This window comes from Galeopterus variegatus, unplaced genomic scaffold, assembly GCF_000696425.1.
Source record: "Galeopterus variegatus unplaced genomic scaffold, G_variegatus-3.0.2 Scaffold4407, whole genome shotgun sequence".
NCBI lineage: Eukaryota > Metazoa > Chordata > Mammalia > Dermoptera > Cynocephalidae > Galeopterus > Galeopterus variegatus.
In genome coordinates, this window is record NW_007730518.1 from 31,176 (window position 1) to 51,689 (window position 20,514).

General features: G+C 41.2%; 2 protein-coding genes and 1 pseudogene across 3 annotated transcripts in view; 2 read left to right on the forward strand and 1 right to left on the reverse strand.

Annotated features, from left to right (window-relative positions):
* Positions 1-14,772, reverse strand: part of DNAJC8 (DnaJ (Hsp40) homolog, subfamily C, member 8) — a 28,871-nt gene extending 14,099 nt beyond the window's left edge. The window contains exons 1-3 of the mRNA XM_008587500.1: positions 14,650-14,772; positions 11,656-11,757; positions 640-696 (exon numbers count right to left, since the gene is read on the reverse strand). Of these exons, the coding sequence (XP_008585722.1) occupies positions 640-696; positions 11,656-11,757; positions 14,650-14,745 (255 nt within the window). The 5' untranslated portion in view covers positions 14,746-14,772. The remainder of the gene's footprint in view (positions 1-639; positions 697-11,655; positions 11,758-14,649) is intronic.
* LOC103603032 lies at positions 10,086-11,169 on the forward strand (annotated as a pseudogene).
* A 2,604-nt stretch (positions 14,773-17,376) lies between the features above and the next one.
* ATPIF1 (ATPase inhibitory factor 1) lies at positions 17,377-19,553 on the forward strand. Of its 2 annotated transcripts, none has more exons than XM_008587501.1 (3): positions 17,377-17,527; positions 17,723-17,814; positions 19,300-19,553. In XM_008587501.1, the coding sequence occupies exons 1-3, from the start codon at positions 17,441-17,443 to the stop codon at positions 19,439-19,441; spliced, it is 321 nt and encodes a 106-aa protein (XP_008585723.1). In that variant the 5' UTR covers positions 17,377-17,440; the 3' UTR covers positions 19,442-19,553. The 2 variants fall into 2 exon arrangements, with proteins under 2 accessions (XP_008585723.1, XP_008585724.1); XM_008587502.1 differs by lacking the exon at positions 17,377-17,527 and adding an exon at positions 17,602-17,631.
* The last annotated feature ends 961 nt before the right edge of the window (positions 19,554-20,514 follow it).

A 20,514-nucleotide genomic window follows, 5' to 3' on the forward strand; every position in this document is an offset into this window, starting at 1 on the left:
AAAAAAAAAAAAAAAAAAAAAAAAAAAAAAAAAAAAAAAAAAAAAAAAAAAAAAAAAAAAAAAAAAAAAAACAAGAAATGGGGTCTTAAAAGAGTGTTATGAATTATCTGACATGTTCTCTCCTAGAAGCCAGAGGATCTGTTAAGTATGACTCCATGCAAGCTCTATTATTCTACCTTTTACTTATCCCTCTTAAGTAAAGGTCTGGAGAAAATCTATTTGGATATAAAATTCATTCTATTCAAAGGTAAGCAATGGTAATTAAATTATTTAAGATTTTATGTCACTATGAGGTTTTTTTTTTTTTTTTTTAAAGATGACCGGTAAGGGGATCTTAACCCTTGACTTGGTGTTGTCAGCCCCACGCTTAGCCAGTGAGCGAACCGGCCATCCCTATACGGGATCCGAACCCGGGGCCTTGGTGTTATCAGCACCGCACTCTCCCGAGTGAGCCACGGGCCGGCCCACTATGAGTGTTTTTTAAAAAAACAGTTACACAGCCTTAAGTTAAAAAATAATAATAAGGTTAAATTTGGTCCCAAAATATCAAGTCATAATAGCGAATCCTGATAGAATTATGTGCTTCATATGTTTTCAAAAGGTTCAAACTCCATCTATTACTGGGAAATAGTACTGTACCTGACGAAATCTCTTTTTTATTTCTTCATCTGTCACTTCAGGATCTATCTGAAGAACCTAGAAGAATCAAAATCAAAACTTTAAAAGAAATTGAAAGAATTTATGTTTCTATTTAAAAGGTACCTAATAATTATATATATTATAATCGGCATCTAGAATAACCCTGTGTTCTAGAACACTGGCTGGCACACAGTTCTAAAAACTGCTCAAGAAACATGACATATCAACCAAGGTCAAAGGTTCGGATCCCCATACTGGCCAAAAAAAGAAAGAAATATGAATGATCAAATCAGTAACAGAATAACAGCCATATTGTTTTAGGGCTCTCAACTAAGAAAATGTTTGCTTTCTCTCCATCAGAAAAATAATAATTTACCTTACACCCAGAGATGTTTTTACACCACAAGAAAATGTTGTATTTCTCCTTCCTTCATTAAGAAAAAGGAACCCCCCTTTGCCTTTGCAAATGTGGGGAAAGCACAGCAACTCAACAGTGAAAAAATTAGTCCAGCTTCTGATTTTCATCTCAATCCAGAAATAGCCACTTTATAATTTACATGGCCTAGTGATTTTTCAACCCAGAATGAACTTAAGAATCATCTGTGGAAACTTGAGAGCAATGCCTGGGACCCACTCTAGAAAAGTCTGATTCCAATTCAGGAGAACTGGGGTAGGGCCAAATGGAGGGAACATCTGTATATTTTGAGCAACACTACTTTAAACCAATAAATTTAATTTTGTTTTTCTTTTTTTTTGCAGCTGGCCAGTATGGGGATCTGAACCTGTGACCCCGGGTCATGGGCTACACTCTAACCAACTGAACTAACTGGCCAGACCTAAACAAATAAATTTAATCATTTTTCTCTAACCTTGGATATCTTGGTATTGACATTCCTCACCAAGGATTCTGACTCCATCACCTCAAATACATTCATTCATTTAAACATTTATACAAGGGTACTTCAAAAGTTCTTGGAAAAATAGAATTAAGACAGCATGAATCTTTCCATGAACTTTCTTATATAGTAACTACTACATGCTGAACACAATGTCATGTACCAGAAATGCAAAGATAAATAAGTAGGGGAAACTTATTTTTTAACATTACCATATATAAGGGTTGGCCCATGGCTCACTTGGGAGAGTGTGGTGCTGATGACACCAAGGCCACGGGTTCAGATCCCTATATAGGGATGGCCAGTTAGCTCACTTCGGAGAGCATGGTGCTGACAACACCTAGTCAAGGGTTAAGATCCCCTTACCGGTCATCTTTTTAAAAAATAAATAAAAATAAAAATAAAATAAAATTAGTACATAAGCGCTTTTTTAAAACAGGGAATGGTATAAGATATACAATTAAGCAGATATATTGTATATGAAATACACAATTTCATAGTGTAGTCAATGGATTCAATGCAGCACCAGTTGTTTATTTGGTACTCAAGGCCTGAGGAAGTTGCTGAAAGAGCAGGAGAGAAGGATTTGTTAGAAATACAGAAAACAGGCCCCATTTCACTCTGACTGAACCAGAATCAACTTAGAAATAAGTGCATCCCAACATTAGTAGAACTGGGAACTGGTTATTAAGGAGCACAAAGAGAAAAAATGAAATGAAAAATACATACCAGAGAAATATAAACTGAAAAACAAACTGCCAAGTTTAGTCAGATGCTTATAGGGCCTTAGAAAAACCTAACAACAAGTAATAGCAAGATTTATAGCAACTTTTCAAAACATTCAAACAGCCTAACCTATAGCAGGCAGGCAATGAAGCAGAATAACTGCTGCATTCAATAACAGGCACATACCCATTCTCAAATATGAGGATACTTCAAAAAAGTTCACAGAAAGATTTGTATTATCTTTTAATTCTATTTTTCCACAGAGTTTTTGAAGTACCCCCATACTAGGCATAGAATTAGGGGTGAGAGAGAAGGAAGAACAACCACTTTAAAACAAAAATGTTTACAGGTCATTGTGCCCCATCATACCTTCCCAAGGGAAAAAGAAATTGGGAAAGAGTCAACAGAAAGAAGGAAGCCATATAAGATTTACAGAAGAGCAGAAAGAACTGTACATACAAAAATATTCAAAGAACATTGGTTCTGGGGAAAAGGAATCGACTGAGGCAAACCAAAGTCCAACAAAACCCAGAAGATGTCCAAAATAAATGAGAGAATATGGAAATCCTCCCACCCTCAAAAAAAGCCTCGAAAAAGTTACAGCTTATAACTAATCATACCAAACGTAATTCATAAACCTTAATTGGTTCCTTTTGTTTAAAATAAATTTAATTATGTATATTTGAGGTTTACAACATGCTGTAGATTGTATGCCCCTCCAAACTCATTAAAGCTTAATCCCCATTGTAACTGCTGAGAGTGGGAAATCCTATTATGGGTAATTGAAAAGTAAGGCCCTGAAGAGGTGGTTAGATTGTAAGGACCATGCCATAGTGAACAGAGTAATCCATTTGATGGTGTAATGGCAGTCGAGGGCATGGTTCTGAGCACTTAAAAGGAAAGGCGCATGAGGAGCTCTCTCTCTGCTCTGCCATTTTTTGCCATGTGAGACCCCTGGGTCACTGTCGTCACCACCAAGGCCTTCACCAGATATGTTCCCTGGATTTTGGATTTCCCAGCCACTGAAACTGTAAGCAATAAATTCCCTTTTCTTTATAAATCACCCAGTTTCAGGTATGCATGTTATAAGCAACAGAAATGGACTAATACACTATACGATGTTATAGGATATATATAAATAATAAAATGGTTCCTATAGTGGCCCTTGAGTTTAAAAAAATAAAATATCTATAAAAGAGATAATGGGGACAATTGAGGCCTTTTGAGTGTGGACTGTATGCTAGATGATGTTATTTAATTAATGTTGTTTCTCCTATGCAACAATGGTGCTGTCATTACGTGGAAGAGTGTTCTTGTTTTGAAGAGATACATGCTGAAGTATTCATGAAGCATCATGATGTCTGCAGCTTACTTCCACATGATTTGGCAAAATGGAAGAGGGTACTTCAAAAAGTTTGTGGAAAGATTTGTATTACCTTTTTTTTTGTCAGCTGGCCGGTATGGGAATCAAAACCCTTCACCTTGGTGTTATAACACTGTGCTCTCATCAACTGAGCTAACTGGCCAGCCCCATAGTACCTTTTAATTCTATGCTTCCATGAACTTTCTGAAGTATCCTCGTATGTGTGTGTGTGTGTGTGTGTGTTATTCTTCCAAGTATCCTTGTGTGTTTGTGTGTGTGTGTGTGTGTGTGTGTTATTCTTCCAAGAGTTATCTCAGATGTGCACTGATCACTGGCAATAAATACCCACTGATTGCCTTCAAAGCTAATCCAATTCCTTTTGTCTTTAAGAGAGGGAGTGCCGTATGTGGCCACGAAACACATTGGAGACAATGGGCCCAAACTTCTTTGAAGCCAGCTTTATATTTTCAGTACAAACTTTTTTGCTAGATACTGTGCTCACTACTGTTCTCATGAAATTTAAAGTCCAGCAGACAAAAGACAAACAAATAATTCTAACAAAAATGATAAATCCCATATTACCAATATGGTTCTAAGGAAACACACAGGTCTGTTCAGATTCTTGGGAGGTTTTTCTGAACTCCTATTATGTCTCAGTCTTTGAGAATACAGCAATGAGAGACCCACAGTCTTGGACCTCAAACAGCTCACTGATCATCAGAGAAACAAAAATGCTTAACAGTGGCATTCAATAAGTTCCTGAAGTCAAATAAACTATAATAGTGGTCTCCTTTTGGGAGTGTCTAATCAAAATAGGAATCTAGTCTTAGGTCACACCTGAACTCTCTGACTTGTTAATAATGTGCAAGTTCTAGAGTCCTGTGGGATAAACACCTTTCTTGCCAAGATGCTGAACAAGATAAGCATAAAAAGTCTGTGGTGCTGACTGCTAGGGCCCTACAAGTTAAATCAAGAGAAGGAATATGAACAACAAGGCCAAACTGAGCAGGGGGCACAGGCTCATCTAAGCATAAGGAAGGAGATAGGAGAGGGCCCTCAACCTAAGAATAATTGTAGAATGCATAAGAAAGACGCTTGCACCAAGGTCAAGGGTGCAGATCCCCCATACTGGACAGCTGCCCCCCCAAAAAAGATGCTTGAATAATGGCTAACAGTTACAAATTTGTCCAAATAGGGAACTGTAGAGATGGCAGGAAGAAAAAAAAAAAAAACAATATACACACAATGCTCCCTGGGTAAGGATTCCTGTAGTAAGATCCCTCCAACTCCCAATCAAATTTCCCCCTTTTCTACCTCTGCTTAGTAAGGTGATGTATAGCAAGACTATTAAAATTTTAATTGATAACTTGGAAGACAGCTATTACTGCACTGTCTCTCCTTATCAGAAAAATACCAATCTGTTTACCTCTGTAGAAAAATTTGATTTATTTAGGTGTCTCAATAGTTGTTGCATGAAAAACAGAAGTCATCAATTTCCTAAATAGCTAGAAACACCTAATTCTGACTTAGAGTCAAAAAGCAACTTTATAAAAAGACAATGATGCCCACTTGTATAAAATGTGGGCATCACATTTTATGGGCTCACACATTCATATGAAATAGAAAAGACGAAAGTTCTAAATGACAGTCAGAGAGTCTTGCCCACTCAAATACAACCTTGCACCTTCCTGAGTATGCAACCTCATCATATCTTCATGCATTCAAATACTTCCCATAGGAAGGACAGGAGCTATGGGGCAGTGAGGTCCACTTTCAGAACCACATTAACTAGTATAGCACTAAAATCCTAGCCTTCATACTGGTCTCCAACAATCTGCCATTTCTCATTAATCAGATCTCTACAGGAAACACTAACTACCTTAACAATAAATGGATAAGTTATATGGTCTCACATGTTCCCTTTTCATGGTACTATGCTCAGTTTAAAAGTACAGCTGGCTGGGCCGGCCCGGTGGCGCACTGCTACAGTGCGCCGCTTGAGAAGTGTGGCAGGCGCTCCCGCCGAGGGTTCGGATCCCACATACAGACCGGCCGCTCACTGGCTGAGCGAGGCGTGGGAGCAACACCGAGGGTTACGATCCCGTTGCCGGTCCCGGTCCGGTACGGGTGCGACACTGAGGGTTGCGATCCGTTGCCGGTCACGAAAAAAGACAAAAAGGAAAAAAAAAAAAAAAAAAAAGTACAGCTGGCCAGTTATCTCAGTTGGTTAGAGCATGGTGCTGATAACCCCAAGGTCCAGGGTTCAATCCTTTTACCAGCCAGCCGCCAAAAATAAAGGATGGGTAAATAGAAAGAACATACCATTAAATTCTCTATCACCTCTCCAACAAATATTTTCCCCTATGCCCTCCTCAAAATCATGTCAAAAGTACTCTTCAATATTTTTACACCCATGTTCATAGCAGCATTACTCACAATAGCTAAAACATGGAGCAATCCAAGTGTCTATTGACAGATGAATGGATAAGCACAATGTGGTATATCCATACAACAGTATATCATTCAGCCTCAAAATGGAAGGAAATTCTGCAACATGCTACAACATGGACGAACCTTGAGAAGATTACGCTAAATAAAATAAGCAAGTCACAAAAAGATCAATACTGTTATCATTCTACTTATATGAGGTACTTAGTCAAAATCATAGACACAGAAAGTAGAATGGTGGTTACCAGGGGCTGGGGCTTGGGTGAAAAGGGGAGTTACTGTTTAATGGTAGACTTTCAGTTTTACAAGATGAAAAGAGTAATAGAGATGAATGGTGATAATGGTTGCATAACATTATGAGTGTATTTAAAACCAGTGAACTGTATACTTACAAATGGTTAAGATGGTAAATTTAGTGTTATGTGTATTTTACCATAATAAAAAAAAAATTTTTTTAATTACTCTTCAAGCTTTTCACCTCCCCCTTTCCTTCAAGCAATGCAATCGAAATCCATTAAATGGGGTCAGGCAACATAGACATCCCCTCTGGATGGGAGTCATATGACTTGGAGCGGAGTGTCAGAGCCCACTTGGGACAAAGAAGAGGATGACCATACAGAAAGCAGTGGTTAGTCACAGGGTGCTGGAACCCAAATGGAGTAAGAAGGGTATCTGCAGAAGGGCAGCCTGACAGAGAGCACCAAAGTAGGTTGAGGAGGTCATCTCCATAGACAGGCAGCATGGCATAGGGCATCAGAACCTAGGCAGGGTGAGGATGGCAACATGGGAGGGTAGGCTGGTGCAGGGTGTCAGAGCACAACAAAAATGAGGAAAGATGCCTGTGAAAGTGCAGCCAACCACATGGTGTTTCAGACTAAGCAAGGTAAGGTGGGTGTCCACAAGGGAAAGTGGTCTGGCACAGGGCACAGGAGCCCAAGCAAGGAAATTCCCACAAAGGGCAGTCAAGCACAGGGTGTGGAAACCTGAGCGTGGGGAGGAGAGTGCCTAGATAGGAGGGTGTCCAGTGCAGGAAGGCAGCCCAACACAAGGTATAAGAGCCCAAGCAGGTGGAAAGAGCATTCGTGTGGAAGTATGACCTGGAACAGGGAGTTGCAACCTGAGCAGAGTGAAGAGGACCCCTACACAGGGAATGACCTGCAGTGTAGAGTCAGAGCCCAAGTAAGATGAAGAGGGTATTCATGGAGGAAGGTGGCCTGACAGAGGGTATCAAAGCCAGAACAGGGTAGGGAGGATGCCTACTGAGTGAGGAGGATTGGTGTGGAATGCTGGAGCCCAAGAGCAGTGAAGAGGACCACCAGGGAGTGGAGGACAGGCGCAGGGAGCCAGAGTGGGCTGAGGTACACAACCACAGAGAAGGGTGCCCTGGCACGGGAGTGTTGAGCCCAGGTGTGGTGAGGAAGGTCATTGCATAGTGAGGCAAGCTAGGACTGGTGTCAGAGTAAAGTGGGCTGAGGAGGGCATTCACAAATTCATATGATGAAATGAGAGGCAACAGGAGATTAGCTGCGTATGGGGAGATCAAATAAGTAAATATATATCTATAAATATGTATTTATAATATATATATATTAAAGATAGTGGGAGCCAGATTTCTCATTATTAGAGAAGGAAACTATGAACTAGAATAAATCCTGTAGTGTTGGACTGAAATTGGACATAAATGTCTGTGTGTGTGTACACACACACACGCACACGCACACACACTCTTTAGCTCTACTTTCCAATAGGGTCTGGGAGCAGTGACATCCCAATACCAATGAGTTCACTTGGCACCCAACTCTTGATTTCTATATACCATTCTTCACTAAAAGGAACCAGGGCTAGGGCCGGCCCGTGGCTCACTGGCTGAGTGTGGTGCTGACAACACCAAGTCAAGGGTTAAGATCCCCTTACCGGTCATCTTTTAAAAAATAAATAAATAAATAAAAGGAACCAAGGCTCCTTGGTAAAATGGTTTAATTTCAGGCTGGACAGGAAAAGTACAAGAATGTTTATGATGAAGACATATGAAAATATGTCAAACAGGAGCTAGCTTGAAAGGTAACCCACTGGACAAACTTGTGACAATTTGAGCATCAAAATAAATATTATCAGGGCCGGCCCGGTGGCGCACTGCTGTAGTGCACCGCTTGGGAAGCACGGCGGCGCTCCCGCCGAGGGTTCGGATCCTGCATGCAGACCGGCCGCTCACTGGCTGAGCAAGCGGCGGGAGCAACACCGAGGGTTGCGATCCCGTTGCCGGTCCCGGTCCGGTGCAGGGGTGACACTGAGGGTTGCGATCCGTTGCCGGACACGGAAAAAGGAAAATAATAATAATAATTAATAAATAAATAAATAAATAAATATTATCAAATTATAATCCACTGAATAAAACAGGAAACCCCAAGTCCATGCTGAGTCATAAATGACCTGAAATTCTGATAAGCCATCTTTAAAAAAAAAAATCTACCATTTTATAGGTAGCAAAGAGAAGAATTGATATTCCTGCCAATGTTGCAATAAACTGAATCTAATATAAGGAAACAACAGACAAACCTAAATTGAGTGACATTCAACAAAATAATTGGCCTATGATCTTCAGAAGTGTTAAGGTCATGAAAGTCAAGAAGACTGAGGAACGATTCTAGACTGAAGGACACTAAAGAAACATGACAACTAAATTTAACAGGAGATTCTGGACTGGCTCCTTTTGCTATAAAAGATATTCATTATTGGTACAATTACTGAAATTTGAATGGGGTCTGAGGATTGTATAGAGACAATTTAATAATGTCCACTTCCTGATTTTGATAGTTACATTGTAGTTCAGCAGGAGAATGCGGAAAAAACACACTACAGTATTTCAGAGTGCAGGGGCTTCATACTGACTACTCTTAAATAGTTCAAGGAAAGATCTTCATACTGTACTTGAAACCTTTCTGTGAATATGAGATTGTTTCAAAATGAAAAAATTATTGAAAAATTACTCTTCAAAAAACAGAAGCAATGGATAAACCTTGAAAACATGCTAAGTGAAATAAGCCAGATGCAAAAAGACAAATACTGTATGATTCCACCTATAGCAAGTACCTAGAATAGGAAAATTCATAGAGACAGAAAGTAGACAAGTTAGGGGGATGGGGGATGGAAAATGAGGAGTTATTGTTTAATAGGTACTGAGTTTCTATTTGGGGTAATGAAAAAGTTCTGGAAATGGAAAGTGGTAATGGTTGCACAAAACATTGTGAATGTACTTAATGCCACTGAACTGTACACCTAAAAATGATTAAAATGGTAAATTTTATGTTATGTATACTTTACCCCAACAAAACTAAGTGGGGGAAAAAAACAGTTTTTTCTAAGTGTTCAATAAGTGTTATTTTATTAGATATAACAATATTCATTTCAAAATTATTTATAAATGTGAACAATTAGAAATTTGTTTATGCACTGGCCAGCTGCCAAAAAAACAAAGAAACTAGCTTATATATCCTACAAGAAAGGAATTGATTAAATAAATTATATATAATTATAGAGACTATTTTAAATGTTGTATAAAAATATTTTCTGTAGCAACACAGCATTTAAAATAGCATTTGAGGGGCTGTCCAGTTAGCGCAGTTGGTTAGAGCATGGTGCTGATAACACCAAGGTCCAGGGTTCCATCCAAGTACCAATCAGCCACCAAAAAATTAATTAATTAATTTAAAAAATAAAATAGCATTTGACTCACCTTTAAGGATTTCTTTAAATTAAAAAATAAAAATAAATAAAAAATAAAATAGCATTAAGTGTATGAAGCTACTTGTCTTTAAATAAAAGTTTGAGCACAAACAGGAGTGGCTATTTCTCTTAGGCGGGATTATACATGATTATTCTTGCTTTTTCTGTATTTCAGGGTTTTTTTATAATAAATATGATTTGCTTTTATAATCAGAAAAATTTAAAGTTATAAAATTATGGAAATCAAAAAGTATATTTGCTTGTCTAAAACCTTGTGAGTGTTCTGCAGGATGGGGTTTGTTAAAGTTGTCAAGAATAACGGGCCGGCCCGTGGCTCACTCGGGAGAGTGTGGTGCTGATAACACCAAGGCCACGGGTTCGGATCCTATATAGGGATGGCTGGTTGGCTCACTAGCTGAGCGTGGTGTTGACAACACCAAGCCAAGGGTTGAGATCCCCTTACCGGTCATCTTTTAAAAAATAAAAAAAAAATTAAAAAATTTAAAAAAGAATAAGGCTTACTTTAAGAGATACCAAGTGAAATTTAGAAGAAAACAAGAGGGTAAAACTGATTACTATGCTAAGAAACGCTTAGTGATCAAGGATAAAAATAAGTACAACACGCCCAAATACAGGGTGATAGTTTGTGTGACTAAAAGAGATATCATTTGTTAGATTGCTTATGCCCATATAGAAGGGGATATGATAGTCTACACAGCTTATGCATGTGAATTACCAAAATATGGTGTGAAAGTTGGCCTGACAAATTATGCTGCAGCGTACTGTACCGGCCTGCTCCTGGCCCACAGCCTTCTCAATAGGTTTGGCATGGACAAGATCTGTGAAAGCCAAGTGGAGGTGACTGGAGATGAATACAATGTAGAAAGCACTGATGGTCAACCTGATGCCTTCACCTGCTATTGGATGCAGGCCTTGCCAGAACTACTACTGGCAATAAAATTTGGGGGGCCCTAAAGAGTGCAGTGGATGGAAGTTTGTCTATCCCCCATAGTACCAAATGATTCCCTGGTTATGATGCTGAGAGCAAAGAATTTAATGCAGAAGTACATTGGAAGCACATCATAGGTCCAAACGTTGCAGATTACATGCATTACCTAATGGAAGATGAAGATGCTTATAAGAAACAATTCTCTCAATACATAAAGAACAATGTGACTCAGGCACGATGGAGGAGATGTATAAGAAAGCTCGTGCTAGTACACAAGAGAATCTGGTCTATGAGAAGAAGCCCAGAAAGAAGTCAAAAAGAAGATATAGAACTGTCCCAAAATGTCCCTTGCCCAGAAGAAAAATCAGGTAGCTCAAAAGAGGGCAAGCTTCCTCATAGCTCAGGAGCAGGCTGCTGAGAACTAAACCAAATAATTTTCTATGACGGTTTTTCAGATAAAGACAATAAATTTACTGCCCAAGCAAAAAATAAATAAGTAAAATCTTGTGATCTTTGTTTTGTTGTTGTTAGGTTTTTGGCATTTTATTATTGCAGTGAAACAGAAAAATTTTAACAAATAGTTTAAATCAAGGATCCTAAATTTATCAAGACTAGCCACCCCTTCACGGCTAAAATTAAATCCTTTTACATCTGGGTTGCTAAAAGATGACAGAATATTTGACAGGGCAAAGACATTTTCCTTAACATGCTGCCTCTCCAGCTCAGCTCCCAATAAAACCACGCAAGTTCAAAGACAACCCACATACTATACATATTCCATACTTTACTCACTCCACTGCTTTTCTCAATTCCAACTCTGATACAAATTAGGTATGTGTTCTGCTGTAAGTCTGCCTGCAGCTGTGCAAAGCTCTCCATCACAGAGGTCATAGCAAAATCAATCAGCTCACCTCAAATGGGTTCAAATTGAAGTAAGAGGAACCAGGACGGGTCAATCTTTCAATCTGATTTTTGGATGTTAGAACCGAATCTCTCTTCTCTATTTGTTTCACCTAAAATTAAGAGGGTTAAAAATTTCATTAATAACATTCAATGATAAATTGAATTTTCTATCTTAACATAATACTCACTGACATGTTCAGCAAACATGTGCAAGATATTTTGCTAAACACTTTGAGGAATAATTACAACAGCATTTATTGAATTTTAATAATATAAAAACTTTACATGTATTTACTAATCTGAACAATCCTATATGTAGATATTACTATTATCCCCATTTCACAAATAAGAAAACTGAGGCTTAAAGAGAGGTTAACTGACTTGCTCCCAATTACCCAACCTGTAAGCCAGAATTGTGACCCCAACAGTTTGACTCTAGGGCAGACAACAATAGGATTCAAAGATAAATAAGTCACAGCCTCCAAAGAGCTCCCACTCTTGACGAAAGAGGTAATTGTGTGTGGTTATACTTCATTTATAACTTTTTAAGGAAGGAAAAATACAATTACATTGAAACATGAACTATGAGCAGCATTAAAAACTGCTATGGGAGGGCCAGCCATGGCTCACTCGGGAGAGTGCAGTGCTGATAACACCAAGGCCACGCATTCAGATCCTATATAGGGATGGCCAGTTGGCTCACTGGCTGAGCGTGGTGCTGACAACACCAAGCCAAGGGTTGAGATCCCCTTACCAGTCATCTTTATTTAAAAAAAAAAAAAAAAATCCTGCTATGGGAAGGAGCAAATACCTCCACCCACCTAACTCTTATAGAGTTGGAAAAATCCCTGACCTAAAGACAATGCCAAGAACACACACCAGATAGTCCCAGGAAAACATCCTTGGTGCCACTGTCAGAATTGGAATACTAGTTGAAATGAATCTCTGGTATGTTATATACCATCTTTATTCCTATAGCCAAAACAAGGTAGGAAAAAATTTCAGTAACATTAAAAAGCCATTCCCGGGCCGACCTGTGGCTCACTCGGGAGAGTGTGGTGCTGACAACATCAAGTCAAGGGTTAAGATCCCCTTACCGGCCATCTTATTTAAAAAAAAAAAAAAAAAAAAAAAGCCATTCCCTCCTAGGACTCCCCTTTTCACTCTTTCTGAAATAGCATGATCACTCCCCCCATACTCTCCATCTTCTTTCCCAGATTTATTTTTACTCATAACACTTATCACTACCTGACACTATACTGTATGTATGTCTGCTTATGCTTTATCTTTCTCTATAGAATGCAGGCTCTACGAAGACAGGATTTTCTCTTCTGTTCACTACCACATCCAACACCTAAACAGGCAGTACATGTTAGGTGCTCAATAAACATTCGTTGATGGGGGCTGGCCACTTATAACACCAAGAGGGCAGCCTTATAACACCAAGGTCACAGGTTCAGATCCCCAAATAGGGCACCCGCAAAAAAAAAAAAATTGGTTGAATGATTGAAGGATCCTTCCTTCCTTAGGTACTATCTCACATCCAATTCAAATAAAGGCTACTGCTTTTTTTTTTTTTTAAAGCTGAGAGATGGTAAGTGAGATAAGTTCCACTATAATTGCTGAGCAGTCATTAGAAGCCCATAAACTTTGGTACCAGGGCCTCAAGACTTTCAAGTGAATTAGGTAGAGTAGGCTGGCCAGTTAGCTGGTTAGAGCGCAATGTTATACCACCACCAAGGTCAAGGGTCTGGATCCCCACACCAGCCAGCTGGCTAAAAACAAACAACAAAAGGACAGACTATAAAGGATGTGCTAGCTTCTATGTTTAAATTTAATACTTTAGAAAAACTACTATGTAACAAGCACTGTTACAAATACCAGAGACTGGGCTAGCCGGTTAGCTCAGTTGGTAAGAGCTTGATGCTGACAACACCAAAGTCAAGGGTTCAGATACCCCCACCCGCCAAAAAAAACCCACAACGAGAAATACAAGAGAGAAAAGATGAATGTGCCGTGGTCCTTAATTTTGAGTACAGCTCACAGTCTGACAGGGAGCAACTCCATTCCTCAAACCATGACAACTTAGAGAGGTCCCATCTTCAGCCTTGTTTTAATTCTAAGATGCTTCTGCTTTATATTTTATGAAAGCCTTTCTTTATAGTAACTCCTCCAATCCTCACGAAAACTCTTGTTTGTTTGTTTTGTTGTTGTTTTGGCCGGTACAGGGATCTATGGCAAAACTCTTGTCTTAATATTAACCCCTGAATATCTGCAAAATTAATGTCTTGAAAGAATTCAGTCCCAGACAGGTTAACTGCCTTGCAAGAATTCAATTTGAGGTCTTCTGACTGACTCCAAACGGCATGCTTTTCTTTCACTTACTCATTCATTCATTTCCTAAACAAATATTTACTGAGTACTGGAGATACAAAGTAAAAGAGACTCAGACCAAGCTTACGCCTGTCCTAACATGACACCAAGCTGTTTCTTGCTCTAAGAACCCGAACAAATTATTTCACCTCCCTAAAACAGGTTCGTCATCTGTAAAATGCGGGTAATATGCCTACTTGGCATGATGCAGTGCCTGGCGTTCGTGAAAGACGTAAATAGCCACTAATACAACTCATTACAGAGAATGTTTTTGTTTAGAATAAAAACGGAGGCCATGAAGGCTAAGTCACCCCCGGGAAGAGCCCAGCCTCTGCCAGTCCCCCGACTCCGGGAACTTGGAGCACTGTGCCCACGCAGAGGGACCTAGTTCGCCACACTCGCTGTCTCCGTGCATGCATCGGACATCGGCCGCTCTTTCGTTGTCAACAGGGATTCCCCAGCAGCTATCAGTGGGAGACGTACACATACCCCCAACCCCCCGCCGCCCCAAGGCTAGCCAGAAGGAGCCGCCCGACGGTCCAGGCCCGGCGGTCCATTGCCGTCGCCCACTGGGAAAATAGGTCCGGGAGGGGTCGCCCCGGTGCCACTATTCCTCCCTCTGGGTTCACCTCACTATAGAAGGTCATAAACGCTTCCTCTGTGCTGCCTCCGCCGCCCGAAGCCCCACTCTCTCCCGAAGCCCCACTCTCTCCCGAAGCCGCCATTTCTCCGGCCAAGCCGCCACGTGACCCTTCTGCGCAGGCGCTGCCCCCATGTGATTCCTGCAAGTCCACCTCTCCAGCCCCGCCCCATTTTGAGCGACCCTTAAAGGGCTCGCGGCCGGCCTGGCAGTTCGAACCCGAACCCAAACCCGAACCCTAACCCTAACCCTAACCCTAGCCCGAACACGAACCCGAACCATAACCCGAACCCTTTTTTAGAACTTGAGGTGAAAGACACATAACATATAATTAACCATTTTAAAATGAACAATTCAGTGGCCTTTCGTACATCCACAGTGTTGTGCAACCACCACGATGTAGTTCGAAAACGGTTTGGTTACCATAAAAGGAGACCTGGTACCCATTAAGCAGTTACTCTCCATTCTCCGTCTTTACAACAACTAATCTGTGTTCTGTTTCTATGGACTTACCTGTTCTGGATATTTCACGTAAATAGAGTCATACAATATTTAACTTTTTGTTATCTGGCTCCTTTCACTTAGCATGTTTTCAAGGTTTATCCAAAATATAGCATATATCAGTACTTCATTCCTTTTTACGGCTGAATAGTATTCTACTGTATGTTTATACCACAATTTGTTTATGCATTCATCAGCTGATGGACATTTGGGTTGTCTCCACCTTTTGGCTACCATGTAATACTGCTGCTATGAACATGCATGTACATGAATTTGAGTACCTGTTTTCAGTTTTGGGGGGTATATGAGAAAACCTAGAAATGGAACTACTTGGGCCGGCCTGGTGGCGCACTGCTACAGTGCGCCGCTTGGGAGCCCGGCGGCGCTCCCGCCGAGGGTTCGGATCCTACAGACAGACAGGTTCCTGCTCACTGGCTAAGCGAGGTGCGAGCGCAGCACCAAGGGTTGCGATCCCGTTGCCGGACACGATAAAAGACAAAAAAAAAAAAAAAAAAAAAAAAAAGAAAGAAATGGAACTACTTGTGTACTAGAAATGGAATTGCTGAGTCATATGGTAATTCTATGTTTAATTTTCTGAACAACTGTCAAGCTGTTTTCCACAGCAGTTGATCCATATTACATTCCCACAAGCAATGAACAAGGGTTCCAATTTCTCCACATACTCACCAACAATTGTTATTTTCCTTTTTTCTTTTTTTTAAAATTATAGCATCCTAGTGCTTAGATGTATCTTTTGCACAAGCTCAGCAAGATCTTCTGCTGGATGCTCAGCCTAGGAGATGATCAAGAAACAGCAGAGAACTAGAAAAAGTTTCTGCATGGCACTTAAAGGTCACCTAGAAACACTGCAAACTATTATCACTAAGTAGTAGACTTATAAGTGATTATTACTTTCATCCTTCTGCTTTTGTGTTTTTCCAAGTCTTCTGCAATGAACATTTGAAAAATGTGCCCAGGGGACATTTCCTTGCATTTAAGTCGTACAAACTAAGGCTGGTGTTTTCCCAACCAAAAGATGATCAGTAAAACCAGTTATACTATTTCATAGAAAACAAAAAAGATTTTTTTATTTTTTTTTGGGGGGGGGGGAAGCAGCTGGTCAGTATGAGGATCCAAACCCATGACCTCGGGGTTATAAGGCTGTGCTCTAACCAGCCAGCCCTAAAAAAAGATTTTTTATAATCATGTATAAGATAAAATAATCTTGCCCAACCCTCTCATCTAAAGGAGAAGAACCTGGCTCAGAGAGAGAAAATCATTTAGGCAAGGGCTATAAACTTCATGAAGGTAAAGACTACTATTGTCTTGTTCACATTTATTAGATGGATAAAGGGAGGTCAAGGCAAAGCCTTCTCTAGACTCCTACTTATACTCTTTTAAACTCCATTGTACCATATTGCTGAAAGTGCAGTTATCAAGTCCATTCAACATATTATTACAGTCCACATGTATTAATTCAGTGCCTACTTGATCAAGGCCCTGATAACTTCACAAGGTGAAAAGAGCAAAGAGAAAGAGAGAGAAAAAACAAAACAGGAAGATGTAATAGCATCACTGCTGACAGAGTGACTAAGGAGGTTGGGGAAGGTTTCTCTGAGATAGTGAAACTTAAGCTAAAACTTGAGTGAAATGTCAGTACAAAACAAACGCTGACATCTCCTAAGAAATAAACACGATTTTATATATATATAAGCCGGGGCATATTGGACGTCGGTGTCCCGGACTTCAGCATCTTAGACATAGCTCCCACATCTTATTGATGATACCAGGCCAGGAAAGAGAAGGCTTCCTTTGGGTTTTTTGTTTTAAAGGTGACCGGTAAGGGGATCTTAACACCTGAATTGGTGTTAACACCACGCTCTCCCAAGTGAGCCACGGGCCGGCCCTAAGTTTTTATTAATAACGACTTCAAGATTGGTATCATAGGGTGGGGATGGACACCATGCCCCATTCTGACGGACCCAGGAGCCGAAATTCCGCCTTCTTGCACTCTCCCAAACCTGCTCTCCAGCTGCCTCCATTATTCTAAAGTCCTTTGCCCCCCCAGCCCTTGATAGCGATAGGCTAGGAATAGGCCCGCCTCTCGCTCAGGATTCGCTGTGAACTCCAAAAATCCCGCCTTCTCTCTCTCAGGATTCGCTACGCCTATGTTCATCCCACCTCTCCATCGAACCGATTGGCTGCTTGGCCATCCTCGCCATTATGAAGTACGGAGAGGCTGACACACCAGTGACGCCAAAGGCGCAGCACTAACAACGATGGCGGTTACAGTCTTGGCTGCGCGGACGCGGCTCGGCGTGTGCGGCGTGAGAGCCATGCAAATCCGAGGCTTAGGCTCGGACCAGGTACGCTGCGGCTGTGTCCTCTGCCCCAGCCCCTGAGCGTGGATCGCATCTTCCCTCCGCACCTTTACCGAGTTATGCAAATCCGAGGCTTAGGCTCGGACCAGGTACGCTGCGGCTGTGTCCTCTGCCCCAGCCCTGAGCGTGGATCGCATCTTCCCTCCGCACCTTTACCGAGTCCCCCGTCTCTCTCCGCAGCCCGAGAACCTCGAGGGGACTGCGGGCGCGGTTCGGGACGCCGGTGGAGCCTTCGGAAAGAGAGAGCAGGCTGAAGAGGAACGATACTTCCGGTGAGGCTCTCACTGAGTCCCAAGTCCAGCCCTAGATCTCCCAGGGCCTAACAGTTCTTAAATTCCAATCGCCCCACCGACCCCTAGCTGGTGCCTTGGGGAGCCCCATCCTCCAGCGGAACCCCGGGCCCCGAACCCATTACACCCCAACATTCGAAGTTCTTACCGTTGCCACCCAGTCCCCTGCGCAACCGCCCCAGGGCCCCCAAACCATTTCCACCTGCGGGTCTCCAGAACTTAACGCAGAGGTCAAATCCTTCATCATTCACCACCTTCCCCTCCCCCTCTCCACGTGAAATTCTCCCTGAGTCGTGAGAAACGTCCCCAGATTCTTCACACAGTGTCTAGATCTGACCGTCCAATACCTGCAGACCCTCTGAGCCTGAGTCCCTCGGCCCTCACCCACCTGTCACACCCTCTACCCTCTCTTTTCTCCCTCACGCGCCTTAGCTTTGCAAACCGCGTGGATTCCTTGACCCTTCAGATCCTCTCAGTCGTTTCTAGACCCCCACGAATCTCCAACTCCGCCAGAGTGATTGGATTGTAGGAGCTGTTAGCACCTCACGGTTGGACTCCACCCCCTTGTGAAGACTTGCCCAACTCAGCCCCACCCAGTCTTTGGGCTGTAGGTTTCTCTCTCATGTTTAGGAATACGGAGTGGGCTGGGCCTATCTATTCCCTTTCCCAGCCCTTAGTTATCTTTAACTGACTTCTGTTAAAAGTCACACTGGGGAGCAGCTAGGAGCTAATCTTGCTTCTGCTTCTTCTTTGGCCTTTCACTCTGCCTTCTCTTAAGAATTATCACCATGGCAACTGCCATACCAGAGCCATACCTTAGAGACCGTCTAATTGGGCCCCTACATTTACAGTTAAGGAAAACTGAGACCTAAATGTGGCCAAACCAACATTTTAATCCATTCCCTTCTTGAGACCTAATTAGAACTGCCTAGTACTGCTCAAGCAAGAGACCCCTTTTTGGCCTTTACAGTGGGTCATGCATTTCTCTAGTCAGAAAACCAAAATTTCTCTAGTCAGAAAGTCAAATTGAGATAGGTAATGGATAGTTGTCCTTTAACCACACCCCTTTGTTTGTCTCCCTCCTTTTGCTCCGTTTTTCCCCCAAAAGGGACTCTGGTTCTCTGGGTTGTTCCTCTGATAGAGTATTGGGGACTTACCTCACACCTCTCTGGAGTTTTCTACTTTGAAGTGGAATCTGAAAGGAATAGCTCATTAATAATGATGCAATTTCAGGTACTAACAACAGGAAAATGGAATCATTCTGGTCATCTCCTTAAGATGGATACACTTTGATTTAAGATGGGGTGTTCTTTCACTAGTATTGGTTGGGGGATAGAAGAGAATGACCAGCCAGAGTCCCATAGGATAGGGACTCCTGTTCTTTGCCTTACGTATTGCAGGTTATGCTTAGAGATCTTTTTGAGGTGAAGGATTGGGATTAAACCCTGAGCCACTGTGTCCTTGTAGAAAGAAGACTAAAGAACAACTGGCAGCCTTGAAAAAACACCATGAAGAGGAGATCAGTCATCATAAGAAGGAGATTGAGCGTCTGCAAAAAGAAATTGAACGACATAAGCAGAAGATCACAGTACTAAAACATGATGATTAAGTGCACACAGTTCCCAATAGAATGGCACATATTATTGCCTGCTTCTGTGTAGACATAGTTCTACTTTATACTTGTGTGCTCCCAACAAATTATAATAAATTGTCATCAGTCAGCTGTGTCTGATGCCTTCTTTCTGGGAGGAGGTAAAGGGACAAACACTACTGGACTAAAATGAATTTATCTGTCCCTGCAATAGAGGGCTCACAGACAATTAAAGCACAGTGTAGTAAGTGCTATGAAACAACACATAGGTGAGGGAGGTGACACAGACAAAGGGCCCCTCACTAGTCTACTTAGAGGTGTTCAGTGAAAGCTTCTTAAAGGATGAACCAGAATCCAAAACAGCCTGAAGAACAGAGAGGAAGGATTGCTTGAAGAGACACAATTCAAGGCATCATCAGTAAAAACACCATTTTGCATTCATAAAATGTTTTAGAGGACTCTTCATATGAACTAGTCATCGTAATTTTGCAGATTGAGAGAACTAGAATTAGAAATCATATATTACCTATGGTCACTCAGTATGTTGGGGTTAAGACATCAGGTTTTTTTGACTACTAATAGCAATCTGTTAATAGTGAAAATCAGAATTATTTCTTAGGTTATATTTTGCTTTGCCAAGTGTGCTCTTGATTCAAATTAGACTTTAAGGCCTAGTTTAACTAAATCATTATACAAACTAGTTGTGTAACTCTTCTAGGCAAAAAAACCTGAGGTAACATTAGCCTCAAACTTGAGGCTGTTTTGGGCCATTAGCAAAAACATTTTTAACTTACAAGTTCAATACATTATTTGCCCAGAATTGTGATGTCATTTGTTCCAAGGCCCTATTACTTATACACCAAGGTGGTCTTAGGGCTATGAGTGATAAAAGCTTGGAGAAGTCATTGACCTTGACCATGCAGTCAAGACACCAGATGGTTGTTTCCAAAACTTAGTTGCCAATGAAACTGAACACTTTGAATCATAGTGCTGCTAATGAAAGGTTTATAGACACTTCTGAGGTGTGAGTACTAAGATTGAAATGACCAGCAACAAAATGACCTCAAAGATGAAGTGCAAGAAAAAATCAT